Genomic DNA, 19,621 nt, shown 5'->3' with positions numbered 1-19,621 from the left:
GGGTAATATTTCCTTCCTGACTCCATACTGCAATCAGACTAGTTCCCTGAATAAACAGATTCTAGTACCCATAACCTGTAATATTATAAATGCTTCCAGGCCCACCTTGTACTTTTGTAGTGAATTAACCTTTACAACATTGTATGGCAAGAGTTCCATAATTTCACTGCTCTAACAGTGGAGAATCGCCATCAGTGATGATTAATAGTGATGAGCGAGCATGTTCACTACTGCTTGGTGCTCGCCCGAGCTTCTCACTACTCGAGGTGCTCGGCGCTTGCCGAGTATTTCTGGGGTTGCTCGGCGGGAGCTCGGGTCTCCTCCCTGCATGTTTGGCTCTCTTCAGAGTGCCAGTGAACATGCAGGGATTGCCTGCCACTCACTGTAATGCCGTAGCCATGTTGGTTGTGGCATGACAGTGATTGGCTGGCCACACAGCGTCATCAGGTCTATTTCAGACCTGGCGCCGCCATGCTCGTCACAGTCACTCCGGAATCAGACAGTGTAGGGAGAGGTACTGCTGAGCTAGGGAGAGATTTGCTTGTTTCTAGCTAGTGTAGGTGTACCAAACTAGATTAGAGACACATATATCGATCTCAACAAACAGTCCTTCTGAGGACTAATCCATCTGCAGAGATATCAGACAGGCAGGGTATATAGCAGACTGCAGTGCATATAGCCCAAGAGGCTCCATTCCACTTCTGTCTGCTGCTGCTGTTAGATATTTCTAGAAATAGGCCCAGCTCTCAGCGGCCAGGAATAATTTTTTTTTGATTCTTAATCCTCATTATTTGCTTAAAAAGCAATCCAGAGAACAGTTTTTCTGCGCCATTTGCTTGTTGGCACTGCAGAATACAGCTAGGTTCTTTCCATATTACAGCGCTAAAAATCCAGCTATTTAAAACTGTGGTTTGTCCGTCACAAGGATCACATAGAATTGTGCTGAAAATACTGCCATTTCTGGCCTCCATGAAATTTTTTTTTCAGTGTGTCAGCAAAGTTTTTGACACCGGTTTGCTGTTCAAAATAGTTACCTTCAGGCCAGGTATTTAAAACTGTGGTTTGTCCGTCACACGGATCACATATAAGTTCGCTCCAAATTCAGTCATTTGTAGTGAGCGTTGAAGATATTGTCCTCCCATTTAAAATGGGCAAGGGATGGGGAACTGGACGTGATGGTGCATGCAGAGGCCGAGGCTGTGGGCAAGCTGAAATTGTGCCACAACAAACACCCACATCATCTCGCTCGACCTTCCTGTCCCAATTAATAGAGGACCGCAGAACACCACTATTGAACACAGAGCAGTGTGAAAAGGTTATTGGTTGGATAGCAGATAATGCTTCCAGTCACTTAGCCACCACCACCACCTTGTCTTTCACTCTGTCAAGTCTCAGTAGCTATGAGTCTGGACCGCATATTCCTCACCTTGAACCTCCTTCCTCCCACCATGCCAAGTGCCCAGAGACAACTGATCCCACACTTGGACACTCCGAAGAGCTGTTCGCTTTTCCATATATAGATTAGGGCTTCTCGTCCGGTCCACTTGAAGTGGGGCAAGAGGAGATCGCATGTAGCAGTGCCCAAATATTTGAGCATCCACAGTCACACGAAGTGGGTGGGAAAGTGTCACAAGAGTTGGACGATGATGAGACACAATTGCCAGAAAGTCTGGAGGTGGACCAGGGTGCGGAAGTGGAAGACGAGGTGGTGGATGATATAGTAACTGACCCAACCTGGCAGGAGGACATGCAGAGTGAGGACAGCAGCACACAGAGGGAGGGAGGCAGAGCACCCCAACAGGCAGAAAGAAACAGTGTGGTGGCCGCAGAAAGAAGGCAGGCTACCGTTCCCCTTAACACCAACACGAAGGAAGTTGCCAGTACAACTTTTAGGTCTTCCCAAGTCTGGTTGTTTTTTAAATACTCTGCCGATAACACTAAAAAGACCATTTGCACCACCTGCCAGGCCATTTTCAGCAGGGGTGGCAAAACGACCAGCCTAACCACCACCAGCATGATCAGGCACATGGCAGCAAAGCACCCGACTTTGTGTGCCGAACCCCAGGGTCCAGGAACAGTGTCTGCGGGTGGCACCATTGCTTCTTCCACTGTTGTGCATACAAGCCAATCCCCTGTCCATGGTGCATGCGAAGATGCCTCCTGCCCTGCACCTGTCGTTGCACACTCTCAAGTTGCAGCATCAGGAAGCACGTCCTTGTCCCAGCACAGCGTTCAGTTGTCCATACCCCAGTCCTTGGAACACAAGTGCAGATACGCAGCCAACGCCCCACAGGCCACAGTACTAAATTCACACATTTCATGACTGCTTGCACTCGAAATGTTGCCTTTTAGGCTCGTGGAGACGGAAGCATTCCGCAACCTGATGGCGGCGGCCGTACCTCGGTACTCGGTCCCCAGCCGCCACTATTTCTCCCGGTGTGCCGTCCTCGCATTACACAAGCACGTATCCCAAAGCATTGCCCTCAGCAAAGCAGTTACCGGGAAAGTCCACCTAACCACGGACACGTGAACTAGTGCTTGTGGGCAGGGACGGTACATCTCGCTGACGGCACACTGGGTTAACATAGTGGAAGCCGGGACCCAGTCGGACCTTGGGACGGAACACGTCCTCCCGACGCCAAGGATTGCGGGCCCTAGGTCAATCAGGGTTTCCCCCACAGTCTACAGCTCCTGCACCTCATCCTCCTCAGCCGCCTCCTCCTCTTCAGCCTCCATCTTCGAAATGACAACATCAGTCACAAGCTGGAAGCACTGCAGCGCTGCCTTGGCCAAGCGGCAACAGGCTGTGCTGATTCTAATATGCTTAGGTGACAAACCGCACAATGCTGAAGAGTTGTGGACAGCTCTGAAAAAGCAGGCAGATCTGTGGCTCACACCGCTGAACCTACAGCCAGGCATGGTCGTGTGTGACAATGGCCGGAACCTGGTGGCGGCTCTGAGGCGAGGCGAGCTCACACACGTACCATGCCTGGCCCATGTGCTTAACCTCGTGGTTCAGCGGTTTCTCAAATCCTACCTGGAGCTGCCGGATCTGCTTGTTAAAGTACGCCACCAGTGTGCCCATTTTAGAAAGTCACCTACAGCTTCCGCCGCCCTTGCCGTGTTTCAGCAGCGTTTGCAGCTTCTGGCTCACAGACTGGTATGTGATGTCCCCATGCATTCTAACTCTACACTGCAGATGTTGGGAAGGATTTGTGAGCAGAAGAGGGCAGTTGTTGAGAACCAGCATCAGCAAGGCTTTAGGTATTCAGTTTCGACTCCACACATAAGACCTCAGGAGTGGACATGGATGTCAGATATATGTACCATCCTCCAAAACTTTGAGGACACCACCAAGATAGTGAGCGGCGTTGACGCCATAATTAGCGTCACCATCCCACTTCTCTGTCTTCTGAAATGCTCTCTGCTCACAATCAAAGAGGATGCATTGCAGGCGGAGCACGATGAGATGGAGCAAGGAACCATGCAGGGTGATTACACACAGCCCAGCCTCATCTCATCCCAACGTGGATTGGGTGACAATGAGGGAAAGGAGGAGGAAGGACAGGAGCTAGTTTCATGCGCTATAGACGGTACTACCTGCACAACTGTCATACCGTCTGTTCAGCGTGGATGGCCAGAGGATAGAGAGGAGGAGGAGAGCATCGTCAGTCATCCTCTTGGTGAGGACACGGATGTCTTGCCTGTTAGCAGTCTGGCACGCATGGCTGAGTTTATGTTAAGCTGGCTTTCCCATGACTCTCGTGTTATCAAAATAAATTTTGGGTGAGTCATTACTGGTTGGTGACACTTCTAGACCCGCGCTACAAAGAGAACTTTATATCTCTTATTCCTGAGGCAGATAGGTCTACAAAAATGGGGCAGTACCAGAAGGCCCTTGTTGTGGAACTATTAAAAAAAATCCCATCTGAAAATGCTGGCGGCAGAGGACATAGTTCATTGGATAACCAAGGAGAACAGGCGAGAGAGACAAAAATGCAATCCAGCAGAGGCAGGGGAACACTGTCAAAGTTCTGGGAGAGTTTTCTCAGACCCTCCCATCACACAGGCCGTGAGGTGCTGGGTAATCTCACAAGGAGTGAAAAGTTTGGGAAGATACTGAGAGAGTACCTTGCCGACCGTACCAACGTCCTCTGTGATTCTTCTGTGCCTTATAATTATTGGGTATCAAAGCTGGATGCGTGGAATGAACTGGCTCTCTACGCCTTGGAGGTCCTGGGCTGCCCTGCCGCCAACGTTTTATCAGAGCGGGTTTTTTAGTGCCGCTGGTGGAATTATAACTAATAAGCGCATCCGCCTGTCAACTGAAAATGCTGACCGGCCGACTCCTATAAAAATGAACAAGGGCTGGATTAGGCCAGACTTCTCAACACCACCGAATGATAGCAGCGTAACATAAACTCAAATCCAGTGTCTTTTTTTTTGTGAGGTGTATTCCCATGCACCACTTCGCACCCACACACGGGTATATGCTTCCTGATTTTGGCTCTTTGCTCTTGTCCTCCTCCTCCACCACCATATCACCAGGGTGACCGTGGTCCGTGATGCAACACCCACATAATTTTTTTTTAAAGGGTGTTTATGATGCCCATAAAAAAAATAAAATTATACAGTATGTTCATGTATACCCCCCAGGGGTAAATGTTTGTCAGCCCATACACTTAGTGCATGGGCATTACAAGTATAGGAGACCCACTCCTTTCTAATGGGAACGTTTTTTTATGAGGCCCTCTAAGTCTCTTCCAAGGGGCATTGGAGTGCCTCCCAATTTTTGGCAGCCCTTGCATTCACTGCATAAGCCAACACTATGGGAGACCCTCTCCTTTCTAATGGGAATTTGTCGTTATTGTGGCCCTGCTCTGTGTCTTTAAATTGTTAGTGGGTTTTTTCCCAAATTTTGGCAGGCCTTGCAGTCACAGCATGGGAATTACCACTATAGGAGACCCGCTCCTTTATAATGGGAACATTTTTTTTTACTGAGATCCTCCTCTATGTCTCTTCAAAGGGGTATTGGTTTGCGTCCGAATATTTGGCAGCCCTTGCAGTCACATTGTTCAGCTCCTGCACCTCCTCCTCCATCTCCGAAATGACCAGATCAGTCACAAGCTGAAAGCACTGCAGCAATGCTTAGGTGACAAACCGCCCAGCGCTGTAGAGTTGTTGACAGCTGTAACACCGCAGCCTAATCTGTTGCTCTCCCCTCTGAACATAAAGCCAGGCGTGGTCGTGTGGGACAATGGGCGGAACCTTGTGACGGAGAAATGACAGCCGGAGTAGATACTGTTTCCCGCTATGCCAGTCCTTTCACCGAGCTAAAGAATATGGCTGTGGTGAAATACAACTCCAACTGAGAAGCTGTTTCAGATTGAAAAACAGCAGCTGCAAAGTTAGCGCTGTCATGAACTCTCCTAATGTAGAAGCCAGGGCACACCAAAAGGATTCTCTATTGGGACCGTCCAACCCTGCCGAGAATCAGTCCTGGCTAAGAAAAGTGTGTGGGAAGGTTCCCGGACACTCTATGGCTGTTTTTTTACTGAAGTGGAAGCCCACGTAAACATGGGGAGAAAGTACAAAGTCCTTGCAGATGTTGTCCTTGCTGGGATTTGAACCCAGGATCCCAGCGCTGCAAGGCTTCAGTTCTATCCACTGATCCAATGTGCTGCCGTTCACCCTCTAATATCTAACAGGCTGGAGAAACTTGCTCCTACTGCCACTCTATCTTCAGCTCTTTTGTGAGAAACTAATGTATTTGGGCAGCCACTCAGTCTACCAAATAAAATTCCTGAGAAGGAAATAGGGGATGGCTTCGCTACTGGTACTGGGGGCAGTGCTAATATCATGGCGTCGTACCATAGTTTACTGTAAATATTCCAGGCTGGTAGGAGGCAAGCATATTCCCACAGAAAAGTACCAGCTGTAATGTTCAGGGACCCTCGCTTGTGGAAGGCGGAGACAACACCGGGAGAAATAGTGACGGCTGAGGACCGAGTATGGACATGAGGCATGAAGTTGTGAAAAGCTTCCGCTTTTCACAAGTGCAAGCAGCTGCCCACAAATCTGGCAGTTTAGTATTGCGGCCTGTGGGTGGGTGGCTGGCTGCATACTTGCGCTTGCATTCCAAGTAACAGAAAACTAAGCAGATGGTGGCCTCTATCATCATCATGGCATCACTTCGGCACTATGAACTCTCCTGAAGGAGAAGCCAGGGCCCACCGGAGTAGTCTCCGGTTTTCTGGTGAATCCGTCCAACCCTGCCGAGAAGCTAAGAAAAGTGTGGGGGAAGGTTCCCACACACTCTATGGCTGCTTTTTTTTTTAATGTGGATCGGACGTGCTTATGCATGTTATTTCTCAAACCGCTTTGCAGATCAGGCCATTGCCCAACTCTGTAGTCATGAAATTAAATGCGCAAAGAAAGATGTTTCTGTGTCAAAGCACCACCAACAAGTGCGAGTTGATGTTGGACGGGCTACCATTGCTTCTGCAGCAAGCTGCTTTAGAGGACTTCCTGTGAGAAATAACAGCTGGGTAGATATGGTTTCCCAAGTCCTTTCACCAAGCTAAAGAATATGGCTGTGGTGAAATGCAACTCAGCAAAAAAAGCTGTGGACTGGCTCTGTACCGTCCCTGACCACATTCACCTGTCCACATGTTTGTGGTTAGGCGGTCCTTCCCAGTAAGTGCACTGGGGAGGGCACGGGTAATGTTGTGGGACCCGTGCTTGTGGAAGGCGGAGACGATCCCGGGAGAAACAGTGGCGGCTGGGGACCGAGTATGAACACCCGGCTGCCGTCGGCATGAGGTTATGAAAAGCTTCCACCTCCACGAGCCTAAATGGCCACATTTGAAGTGAAAACCGCTTTAGAGGGCCTCCTGGGAGAAATGACAGCTGGGTAGATATGGTTTCCCAAGTCCTTTCACCAAGCTAAAAAATATGGCTGTGGTGAAATACAACTCAGCAAAAAAAGCTGTGGACTGGCTCCTTACCTTCCCTGGCCACATTCACCTGTCCACGTGTTTGTGGTTAGGCGGTCCTTCCCTGTAAGTGCACTGAGGAGGACATGGGTAATGTTGTGGGACCCGTGCTAGTGGAAGGCGGAGACGACACCGGGACAAATATTGGCTGCTGGGGACAGAGTGGATACCCGGTCGCTGCCGCCATAAGATTGTGGACAGCTTCTGCCTCCACAAGCCTAAAAGGCCACATTTCAAGTTCAAGCAGCTGTCAAAAATTTGGCAGTATAGTGTTGCAGCCTGTGGGTGGCTGGCTGCATACTTGCGCTTGCATTCCAAGGAATGGGGTAGGGACAACTGAATACTGCACTGGGACAAGGACGTGGACGGTGATTATTGCAAGTCTGCAATAACAGGTGCATGGCGGGAGGCATCGTCACATGCGCCAAGGAACACTTATGATGGGCACACTTTTAGGCAGTGACCTGGGAGTCAGAGATGCTTCCAGAGGTCTTCACCATGCTGTTGCCATGTCTTTTCAGCACTGTATGCATGTGTCTGATGATGTCACACACCACATGGCCAGATAAGGTTGTAAAATGTTAAAATTACATTTCTTAGTGAATACATTTGTCTTGGCTGAAGGCAATGTAAAAGTGCAAAAACGCATCAAAAACGCTACGTGTGAACATAGCCCAAGGTGTGGAGGAGTATTTTTGTTTTTGGTTATTTATTTTGCCTTATATACAAGTGATTACCCTGGAAAGGATGTTCCTTAACATATTTCCCAGGAAAATCCATTTTGGTTTCGTTTTTGTATGTTTTATTGTGAGTCCGTAAAAATGACCTAATACCTCTGACAACGTTGTTGACAGCAGTGACCTGCGAATCAGAAATGCTTCCAGGGGTCTTCCCCATGCTGTTCCCTTGTCATTTGAGCACTGTTCCCATTGATTTGGGCAATTTTTAGGCCCTCTACAGACCGCCGGGGGGGAACCGCCTGAAAAATTCTCGAGTTTCCATTAGACTTACATTGGGCTTGTTGCTCGGGTCGAGCACCCGAGTATTCCAATTTGCTTGACCCGAGCACCCGGGCATTTTAGTTCTCGCTCATCACTAATGATTAAACCTTCTTACCTCTAAAGGTTCCTTGTCATGCTTGCCTGCTGAAGTGTAAAAAGATCATTAGAAAGATCTCTACTATCCCTTCATATATTTGTACGTAGTAATAAGATCGCCCCTAAGCCTTCGTTTTTTCCAAATTGAATAACCTAAAGTTTAATAACCGGTCTTGTTATTGCAGTCCACCCTTTCCTTTAATAACCGTGGTCCCTCTTCTCTGCACCCGCTTTAGTTCAGTTATAGCCTTCAACACCGAAGACCAAAATTGTACACCGTTTTCTAGGTGTGGCTGTACTAGTGATATGTATAGAGGCAAAACTACACTGCTCAAAAAAATAAAGGGAACACTCAAATAACACATCCTAGATCTGAATGAATGAAATATTCTCATTGAATACTTTTGTTCTGTACAAAGTTGAATGTGTTCACAACAAAATCACACAAAAATCATCAATGGAAATCAAATTTATTAACCAATGGAGGCCTGGATTTGGAGTCACCCCCAAAATTAAAGTGGAAAAACACACTACAGGCTGATCCAACTTTGATGTAATGTCCTTAAAACTAGTCAAAATGAGGCTCAGTATTGTGTGTGGCCTCCACGTGCCTGTATGACCTCCCTACAACGCCTGGGCATGCTTCTGATGAGGTTGCGGATGGTCTCCTGTGGGATCTCCTCCCAGACCTGGACTAAAGCATCCGCCAACTCCTGGACAGTCTGTGGTGCAACGTGACGTTGGTGGATGGAGCTAGACATGATGTCCCAGATGTGCTCAATCGGATTCGGGTCTGGGGAACGGGCAGGCCAATCCATAGCTTCAATGCCTTCGTCTTGCAGGAACTGCTGACACTCTCCAGCCACATGAGGTCTGGCATTGTCCTGCATTAGGAGGAACCCAGGGCCAACCACACCAGCATATGGTTTCACAAGGGGTCTGAGGATCTCATCTCGATACCTAATGGCTGTCAGGCTACCTCCGGCAAGCACATGGAGGTTTGTGCAGCCCTCCAAAGAAATGCCACACCACACCATTACTGACCCACTGCCCAACCGGTCATGCTGAAGGATTTTGCAGGCCGCAGATCGCTCTCCATGGCGTCTCCAGACTCTGTCACGTCTGTCACATGTGTTCAGTGTAAACCTGCTTTCATCTGTGAAGAGCACAGGTCGCCAGTGGCGACTTTGCCAATCCTGGTGTTCTGTGGCAAATGCCAAGCGTCCTGCACGGTGTTGAGCTGTGAGCACAACCCTCATCTGTGGACGTCGGGCCCTCATACCACCCTCATGGAGTTGGTTTCTAAGTGTTTGTGCAGACACATGCACATTTGTGGCCTGCTGGAGGTAATTTTGCAGGGCTCTGGCAGTGCTCCTCCTGTTCCTCCTTGCACAAAGGCGGAGGTAGCGGTCCTGCTGCTGGGTTGTTGCCCTCCTACGGCCCCCTCCACGTCTCCTGGTATACTGGCCTGTCTTCTGGTAGCACCTCCAGCGTCTGGACACTACCCTGAGAGACACAGCAAACCTTCTTGCCACAGCTCGCATTGATGTGCCATCCTGGATGAGCTGCACTACCTGAGCAACTTCTGTGGGTTGTAGAGTCCGTCTCATGCTACCACAAGTGTGAAAGCACAACCAACATTCAAAAGTGACCAAAACGTCAGCCAGAAAGCATTGGTACTGAGATGTGGTCTGTGGTCCCCACCTGCAGAACCACTCCTTTATTGAGTGTGTCTTGATAATTGCCAATAATTTCCATCTATTGTCTATTCCATTTGCACAACAGCATGTGAAATTGATTGTCAATCAGTGTTGCTTCCTGAATGTACAGTTTGATTTACTTGTAGTTATATTCTGTTGTTTAAGTGTTCCCTTTATTTTTTTGAGCAGTGTATGTTCTCGTCATAAGCATCTATGCCTCTTTAAATGTGTGTATTCCTAGGAGCGCTCATTCCTGTTTGTGCAGTGTAAGTGCAATTTAAGAATGCATCTCCATGGTCTTTAGTGTGTAATAAACTGGGTTTTGGACAGAATGAGAAGGCTGCAGCTGACACATGTCTCCCTGTCTAATGTTTTTGCCAGCAGTCCAGTGGGGGACACAGCTGCAATAGCAGGAAGTGCATACAGTACCTCGTGGATCCTTGGGTCATTTTTGCAAAAAACAATTCACATAATTTGTGCTATTGTTTATAGTGGTATATTGATACCCTATATACATTTTTATGGTGGAATAAAATATTTCTATAAAAATGATTAAATCATATATTTTTGTTATTAAACTTTATTCAGCTAGACACGCTGTGCATACTCTGCACCCAGCTATCGCTTTTCCCTAACACACATGCATCACAATGCGCAGTGGCCATTCATAATTCTTTGTAAAAGGGTGCAGAGGCAGTGATGTCACATTTGTCTTGTTGATGCTGAGGAGGTGGACAGGCACCGCTTCATGCTTCCTCAGCGGTGCAAAAGTACAGCCTACGCACTGATTGGTTGATTGGTAGAGCTGCAGAATACTGACTGCTATTATACCATTCAGAGCAGCTCTTATGTGCATCCAATCTGCAGTAGATGTGTTTCTCAACATCCATCTGCAAATTGGTGTGCTTTGAATCCTCACTGTTAATTGAAGGGGGTTAAGATCTCTTGTTTGCAGAACTATGTTTTGTTTCTTGGAAGTGCTGTGTGCTGCCGGTTTGACTCCTTTTATTTGCACTTTTAGCGAACCTCTTTTCTTTTTTCTTTTTTTGTTATACATTGCTTTAAGACGGAAACGAGGAGAACGGGGAGAAGTTGTAGAGACTGTTGAAGATGTAATTGTGCGTAAACTCACAACCGAAAGAATTGATGAATTGAAGAAATTGATTAAAGAAGCACAAGAAAAATATAGGTACATGTTTAGTATTTTTAGTTTCTGTTCATATTAAAGGCTTTTTCCTGTTTTGGATATTTTATTTCATAACTAAAAGGTATGCTGATAGATGCGACTTCTATGCTTTTTTGGCTATTCTCAGAACTTTTTACAGGGGTTGTCTCATGAATAAAGTACATTTTAATCAATTGATCTTGGATAATAAAATTTTCCTGTGCTGAAAGAGCCTTATAAGATTAAGTGCCCACGATGCAGAAATGCTCTGGATTTTTCCTGAGCGTTTCTGCATCTCCCTGGCAGAATAAAACGCATGTGGATTGTACATGCGGATTGTACATGGGTTTTTTCAACCAGGGACAAGCCTTTGTCACGCTTTTTACACATGCGATTTCGCATGCTGGTTGTCGAGCGCTTTCCAAGCGATTTTAGCATCACTTGGAAAGTGCTTGACAACTTGGTCACACTATATAAATCCATGCAACCGGCATGGATTTTCTATAGTGTGACCAAGATAGTTAAAAAAAAAAATGGTAAAAAAAAAACCATGTACTCCTCTTCCGATGGCCCCCGGTCTCCTTTTCCGATGCGTCTGGTCTTCCCGGTGTCTCGCGGTTGTGTAAAAGGACCTTCCATGACGTCATTTAGTCATGTGACAGGTCACGTGACCGCCGACGTCAGCGGTCACGTGACCTGTCACATCACTAAATGAGATCATAGAAGGTCCTTTTAGACTATCACAAGCTGCCGGGGAGCCAGGGCGCATCGCTATGGAGACCGGGGGCCATCAGAAGGTGAGTATAATGTATATTTTTTATTTTATTTTATTTTTTTTACAGGTTCCATGGTACCCGGGTCTGGAGGAGAGTTTCCTCTTCTCCAGACCCGGGTACCATCCGCACATTGAATCGCTTAATACACATGTGCACATGTAGTCATGCGGATATTAAGCGATTCAATGCAAGTCAATGGCGGCGAGAATACGCTAATACGCAAAATAATTGGTAGTGCTGCAGATTTTTCCTCAATGATAATCCGCAGCGGAAATTTCCACAGCATGTGCACAGCACATACGGATTATCATTGAGGAAAATAGCAGGCCTTCTACCAAGCATTTTTTAAGTGTTTCTGCAGCGGAATTGCATAGTGGGCACACAGCCTAACTGTGTCCTTGCTATGTACTGTGTAATGGCTGTGTCTGACCATGCAGGAACATGGTCTGATCATACCACAATTGCTGGAATCATAAATGTTTATACACACCTGGTCAAAATTGTTGCTACCCCTCGTTTAATGAAAGAAAAACCCACAGTGGTCATAGAAATAACTTGAATCTGCCAAAAGTAATAATAAATTAAAAATCTATGAAAATCAACAAATGAAAGACAGACATTGCTTTTCAACCTTGCTTCTACAGAATTTAAAAAAAAATTAAACTCATACCCTCTGCTTGGTCTGAAAAAAATGACCCTTTCTGAGTACCACATTTTTAATCTTGATTTCTTTTAGTGATTCTTAAGGCCCTAAAGTTGCCATTTGAAATGACTTTAGTTTTGTGCCATGTCTGTGATCTGTTTTTTCTCCACAACATTAACTCCTTTACCCCTGAGGGTGGTTTGCACGTTAATAACCAGGCCAATTTTTACAATTCTGACCACTGTCACTTTATGAGGTAATTACTCTGGAATGCTTCAACGGATCCCCCTGATTCTGAGACTGTTTTTTCGTGACATATTGTACTTCATGATTGTGGTAAAATTTCTTCGATATCACTTACGTTTATTTGTGAAAAAAACGGAAATTTGGCGAAAATTTTGAAAATTTTGCAATTTTCAAAATTTGAATTTTTATGCCCTTAAATCAGAGAGATATGTCACACAAAATACTTAATAAATAACATTTCCCACATGTGTACTTTACATCAGCACAATTTTGGAACGAAAATTTTTTTTGTTAGGGAGCTATAAGGGTTAAAAGTTGACCAGCGATTTCTCATTTTTCCAACAAAATTTCCAAAACCATTTTTTTAGGGACCACATCACATTTGAAGTCACTTTGAGAGGTCTTTGACAGAAAATACCCCAAAGTGACACCATTCTAAAAACTGCACCCCTCAAGGTGCTCAAAACCACATTCAAGAACTTTATTAACCCTTCAGGTGCTTCACAGGAATTTTGGAATGTGGAAGAAAAAAATGAACATTTAACTTTTTTCACAAAAATGTTACTTTAGACCCAATTTTTTTTATTTTCACAGGGGTAACAAGAAAAAATGGACCCCAAAATTTGTTGTGCTATTTCCCCTGGGCATGCAGATACCCCATATGTGGGGAAAAAACACTGTTTGGGCGCACGGGAGGGCTCGGAAGGGAAGGAGCGCCATTTGACTTTGTGATTGTAAAATTTGCTTGAATAATTAGCGGACGCCATGTTGCGTTTGGAGAGCCCCTGTGTGCCTAAACATTGGAGCTCTTCCACAAGTGACCCCATTTTGGAAACTAGACCACCCAAGGCACCTATCTAGATGCATAGTGAGCACTTGGAACCCCCAGGTGCTTCACAAATTGATTCGTTAAAATGAAAAAGTGGAAAAAAAAACACTTTCATTCTTACGAATCAATTTGTGAAGCACCTGGGGGTTCCAAGTGCTCACTATGCATCTAGATAGGTGCCTTGGGTGGTCTAGTTTCCAAAATGGGGTCACTTGTGGGGGAGCTCCAATGTTTAGGCACGCAGGGGCTCTCCAAACGCAACATGGCGTCCGCTAACAATTTGAGCTGATTTTCCATTCAATTTGTTAGCGTACACCATGTCGCGTTTGGAGAGCCCCTGATGTGCCTAAACAGTGGAGCTCCCCCACAAGCGACCCCATTTTGGAAACTATACCCCTCAAGGATTTTATTAGGGGGTATAATGAACATTTTGAACCGAGAGGTACGACACAGAATTTGATAACATTAGGTCATCATATTGAATAAGTTGTCATTAGTCTTGAGCGCAAGTGCTCGCTACTTGAGTTTGCATCGGGTACTCAGGGTATGTACCATGTATTGCGTGTGCTCGAGTGACATGCTCGAGTCCCTGCCCTGCATGTTTCACTGTTATTAGACACCCCAAGAAAAACATGCGGGGATCGCTCGTGCATGGCAGGCAATCCCCGCAAAGTTTTTTTGGCCGCGAAGCATATGGGGGGGAGACTCGAGCATGTCACTCAAATACCCACGATACTCAATGCATACCAGAGCACCCGATGCAAACTCAAGTAGCGAGCACTTGCGCTCAACACTAGTCGCCATATCGTCATCTTTTTTTACTTTTGAAAAAAATCCCAACCCCATCACAACCCTAACCCCAAACCCAGCCCCAGCCCTAACCCTAGCACAACCCTAACCCGAGAGTTTATTTTTCACGCCGTTCCTCGTGCAGTATAAGTGATTAGACGACCTTATTCTTCGGGTCAGTGCGATTACAGCGATACCAGAATCATATCGGGTTTTTATGATTGACAGCTGTCACACACTAAAAGACGTATTTTTTGTAAAATCTAGTTTTTGCATCGCCATATTTTGAGAGCTATAATTTTTCCAGATTTTGGCAGACAGTCATGTGATGGCTTTTTTTTTGCGGGATGAGTTGACGTTGTTATTGATGCCATTTTCAGGCATGTGATATTTTTTGATCGCTTTCTATTCCGATTTTTGGGAGGCAGAATAAACAAAAACCAACAATTCAGGAATTGTTTTTTTTTTTTATTATTCTGTTCCGCGTGTGGTAAAATTGATAAGGTAGCTTTATTCTTCGGATCAGTACGTTTACAGCTGTACCACATTTATATCGTTTTTCAATGTTTTGCACTTTTACATAATAAAAGCAATTTTATAGAAAAAATTATTTTTTAGCATCGCTTTTTTCTGAGAGCTATAACTTTTTTATTTTTCGGCTGATGGAGCTGTATGGCGGCTTGTTTTTTGCGGGACGAGATGACGTTTTCAGCGGTACCATTTTTATTTATATTCGTCTTTTTTATCACGTGTTATTCTATTTTTTGTTTGGCGGTATGGTGATAAAGCATTGTTTTTTGCTTCGTTTTTTATTTTTTACCGTGTTCACTGAAGGGGTTAACTAGTGGGACAGTTTTATAGGTCAGGTCATTCCGGACGCGGCGATACCAAATATGTGTACTTTTATTGTTTTTTGTTTTTTGATATTTATTGATGGGTACATTATATTTTTGGTGGATTATTTTTTTAAAAATATTTTTACAATTTTTTTATTTTTTATTTATTTATTTCACGTTCTGACAGTTTTTATACTTTTTTACTTTGTCCCACTATGGGACTTTCACTTTTTTTATTCTGATCGCCTGCATAGCATAGGGATGGAGCACCATCCCTGTGCCTTGCAGGCTGTCAGCGCTGGACAGGGAGAAGATAGTTTGAAGATGCACTGCGCATGTCCAAAAAATCTTCCTGCTGTCTGGTGACCCGGATGTTGTCATGACGACATCGGGTCGTCATGGCAACATCCTGGAAGCCACGGCAGACAGCGCTGGAGGCCGGAAGAGGAGGTGAGTATCGGCGATCACCTCCCCTTGCCACCGCAATGCTGCGATCGACTTCGATCGCAGCATTGCGGGGGTTAATGTGTCGGGAGCGGTGCACATATCCCCGGGTGTCAGCTGTGACAATCAGCTGACACCCGGCGGCGATCGCGCCCGCACAGCCTGAGTGCGGGCGAAATCGCCAGAGCGTATAAATACGTATCTGGTCCATAAGTCCCAGGGCACAGATACGTACTAATACGCCCTATGTCGTGAAGAGGTTAAGTGAATGAACATCCTCCGAGCCAGGTGATTCCATTATTTTTGCCAGTGGTTGTATTACTGCAATTTACCGCCTCTATTATGTGAATGTTTACATGCATCTGGAACACAGGAATATTTGATCTGTTTAGTTCTGGTAATCAAAGATTGTAAAAGTAATTTTATAATTAGGTATTTATTCTTTTTTTGATTTCTAGAAAATTGAAGAAAGAAGCAGAGCTGATTCAGAGTGGCCACATGGACAGCAAATTGGATGAAGTGTGGAACAATATTGTGGCGTATGTGTATTTACTGTTTTCTTCCAGAATTTTTTTTTTTGTAACTTATTCAGCAAATACACTTACTCTGTTTACCTGAATCTTTTTGCTCTCCACATTTTGTAGCAAGAAAAAACAGGATGAGGAAGAAGCAGAGATGAAAAAGAAGGCAACCGATGCTGCTTATCAAGGTTAGGTTTTAAAACATTCTAGTGAAGGAGCTCCAAATCTAGATGTGAATGACAAAAATAAATGAGTGGTAGATTTTTTTTCCATTTTTGTTTTAGGAGTGTACAGAAAATCTTGCCAATTTACAAATATTCGCAAACATCCTTCAGGGGTTAACATCGTAATGATGTGCTCTAATTTTAGCTGCCAAGGGATGGGATTAAATAATATGTCTTATTGTAAGCAGGGCAGAGGGAGAAGGCTCTGGCCCTGGATAATGAGAATAAAATACCTGTGTTTGTGTGTAATATGTATATATATTTATATTTTTACTGGGCTTTTCCATGTAGTCATCTAAAACATTTTCCTCACATCTGCTATAAACATCACTACAACACTTATGTATAAAGTCAGCTTTTAAGATTAATACATATTGGACAGTGTCTTTCTGCCATCAAGTCGCTCCCCTGACTCACCATACACAGGAATGCTTGACCTAGCACCACTGTGTTTTCTATGAACGAGCCGCTTCAACCAACATCATCTGTAGATCGTGGCTAATCCCACCTTTATCGGCTGATTTGGCTGACTTAAAGCTCCACTTCAGCATTTTTTTTTCTATTTCAGCGCTGAATGGTGCTTCTATTGTAAGTTCCTTGCCCCCTAGCCTTTTACTTATCCACCGTTTTCCTCTACTTATATCAGCGCCGCTACGGTCCCGCAGCTCCATTTCGTGACTGTAACTTCTGACTGTCTGAAAGTCAGAAGTAACTGTCACAATCTCTCAATGCATGTCTGTGAAAGCCAGAACAAGGCTCTCATGGACCTGCATTGAAAAGTGACCTCTGGCTTGCCCCAGTTAACACTGGAGCGTTCTGGCAGGTCACAAACTGCTGGAGACCAACGGGAGTGGAAGTAATAGAAGGTGAAGACGGCGGCGGGTAGGAATAAGACTTAAGTGCAGGGACCTTATATTAAAAGCAATAAAAACAAATAAAATGCAATAAAATCCCGCTGGAGTGGTGCATTAAGTCTAATGTATGTGCACAGCTTTTTTTTTCTTTCCCCACATCATTCTCCTTTGTCCTTTTATGTTTGTGTCTGACCACCCTTACCGTCCATTACAAGGTTTAAATGTGAAATTGTATATAAATATAAAATATTTTCTGCATTTTACATTGACATGTGCATCCTCTTTTTCAGCGCGTCAGGCAGCTAAGAATATTCCTCGCAGAAGTTCAAGCACAATAGGTCGAACATCTGTTGGATCTTCATCACCGGGTGGAGAGTTTGGTTTAGGAGATCTGACACCAAATAGCACAGAGGAGGGAAACATGGGGGTATGCTTAATTCTTTTAGTTTTGTTCTTTTAGATAGGCAGTGACTTGCATTTTATTAACTCGTGCATGTTTGCAAAATTATATTTTTATTCTAGGTAAGTGTGGGGTCTTTACCAAACACCCCTGTCTCCTCCTTCATTGGCATTCCTGACACCCCTCCTCCTCCTGCCCCTTTGGAGTCCCCGTTGACCCCTGTGATGGATGACTCTCCCCAGAAAAAGATGGTGGGACAGAAAGCAACACCACCCCCCTCCCCGCTGTTATCGGAGCTCCTGAAGAAAGGCAGTCTGTTGCCCACAAGTCCCCGGCTGGTATGGAACCCCTCCCTGGGTCTCACTGAAGGCGCCCCAACACAACCCAAAGTCTTGCCAAGGGAGGTAAAATCTGCCCATAATCTAGTTTCTTGCCATATATTTTTCTTTTTCCACAGGTCAGTGAGGGTGAAATGACTTTAGGATCTAATACCATTACTGGTTCAAGTGTCTTAATGGATGTTGGAGTACTTCCAAGTCTTCATGGAGTTGAGCTGCACCCCATTGTAGGCACAATTCCAGCATCTCCGGCAGCATCAGGTATGGAGTGTGTAAATCGTAGCATGACAAATGGGCTAAACAATTATCGGATACTTATTGTCTGGAAGAATATTACATTTTTCTTAAAAGACTTTCTTTCTTTTGATTCCTGTTCTGCTGTTGCTTGGTCCTTGTCTCTGGTTATGTGAACACCTTTTCTCCACACCTTCTTTTCCTTTGTTTCTCTTTTTTTTTTTTTCCCCTATGTTTTCACTTTTTTTGGCCTCCTCTTGTGGTTGTGTGCCTTCCTGTTCTTACCCTGCTAGGTGCTCCCACTCTATCCCGGCTTCTAGAAGCTGGCCCTGCGCACTTTGCTGCACCTCTCGCTTCCTTCTCTGCTGCTACAACCGAATCTCCGTCTAAATCTTTGCTGACCCCAATAGAGTCCCAGGCTACCATTATTATGATGTCCGCACTTCCAATGACTGCAGCTGTCCCAGGTAACTTCTGCCTTGGGTTTCATGCATGCATTAATAATTTCTTTATCTTTTCTTTACCATGCACATTGTTGAAGTACCACACGTTAGATTTAGACATATTATAAAATATTTTTATTTTGGTGTAACAGAATTTTTGTGGAAATAGCTTGAAATATTTCATGATACTCAAAGCATTTTGAATTATCCTTGTAGTGACCCAACAGGAGGACAGTGAAAGTACTTGTGATCCACACACTGTTTCTGTGTCCATGGACAGTAGTGACATTTCCATGATCATAGATTCTATTAACAAGGAATGCCTTGGTACTGGAGATGGCAGCACTCCATCAAAGGATGAGTCTTCAGACAGCAAGGGAGACCTGGATTTAGCAGAAAAAATGGACATTGCTGTATCTTACACTGGAGAGGAGCTAGACTTTGAAACTGTTGGCGATATCATTGCAATAATTGAAGACAAGGTAAAAATGAGACATTTGTTATTATTTTATCTATTTTGTTCCATAGGCAGCATGTATCAGACGCTGGCTGTTTGATTTCAGCCATGTGTGTTTGACTGTGAATCGCTGTGGCGTTTCAGAGAAAAACATGCTTTAAAAGCAGTCAGAGACCAAGCCACTAATCGGACAGTTGGGTCCCCTGGGCCTGGTCTCCGCCAGTTGCCAGTGACTCGAAGGAACTTCCTTACACACTCATGCATGCCGAGAGAGACCTGTCATTCCAGGGTAACTGGCAAGGAGGAGCTGCCGGAGATCATCCTGTTCGATTAGTCACCGTACAGCTTGGTCTCTAACTGCTTTTAAATCATGTTTTTCTCTAGCCGCAGTCAAAATGTCTGTCTGAAATCAGACCGGGTCTGGTGCACGCTGCCAGTGGGTCTGGTGCACGCTGCCAGTGGGTCTGGTGCACGCTGCCAGTGGGTCTGGTGCACGCTTCCTTATGGCAAATTATTGAAACTCTTAACAATATACTTGAATTAAAAATTCAGTTACTGTCCCCTGCTGCCAGTAACTTGATGCTGAATGTACAAAATAGTGGTTGATGTCGACATGACTACGTCATGTGA

General features: G+C 45.1%; 1 protein-coding gene across 7 annotated transcripts in view; it reads left to right on the top strand.

The window, feature by feature from the left end:
* Nucleotides 1-19,621, top strand: part of BRD8 (bromodomain containing 8) — an 86,185-nt gene that overhangs the window by 42,868 nt on the left and 23,696 nt on the right. For 2 of the 7 annotated variants that reach the window (XM_073651405.1, XM_073651403.1), the window contains exons 5-12: nt 10,859-10,981; nt 15,979-16,059; nt 16,165-16,229; nt 17,410-17,546; nt 17,642-17,857; nt 17,977-18,118; nt 18,385-18,558; nt 18,751-19,016. In XM_073651405.1, coding sequence (XP_073507506.1) covers nt 10,859-10,981; nt 15,979-16,059; nt 16,165-16,229; nt 17,410-17,546; nt 17,642-17,857; nt 17,977-18,118; nt 18,385-18,558; nt 18,751-19,016 — 1,204 coding nt within the window. The remainder of the gene's footprint in view (nt 1-10,858; nt 10,982-15,978; nt 16,060-16,164; nt 16,230-17,409; nt 17,547-17,641; nt 17,858-17,976; nt 18,119-18,384; nt 18,559-18,750; nt 19,017-19,621) is intronic. The other 5 variants (XM_073651410.1, XM_073651407.1, XM_073651406.1 and 2 more) reach the window with 4 other exon arrangements.

The sequence above is a fragment of the Phyllobates terribilis genome, unplaced genomic scaffold, assembly GCF_046119375.1.
Source record: "Phyllobates terribilis strain yellow unplaced genomic scaffold, ASM4611937v1 Scaffold_11__3_contigs__length_659146591, whole genome shotgun sequence".
NCBI classification, from domain to species: Eukaryota; Metazoa; Chordata; class Amphibia; order Anura; family Dendrobatidae; genus Phyllobates; species Phyllobates terribilis.
The sequence above is the reverse complement of the archived record's forward strand: the minus strand, read 5'-3'. Positions and strand labels throughout refer to the sequence as shown.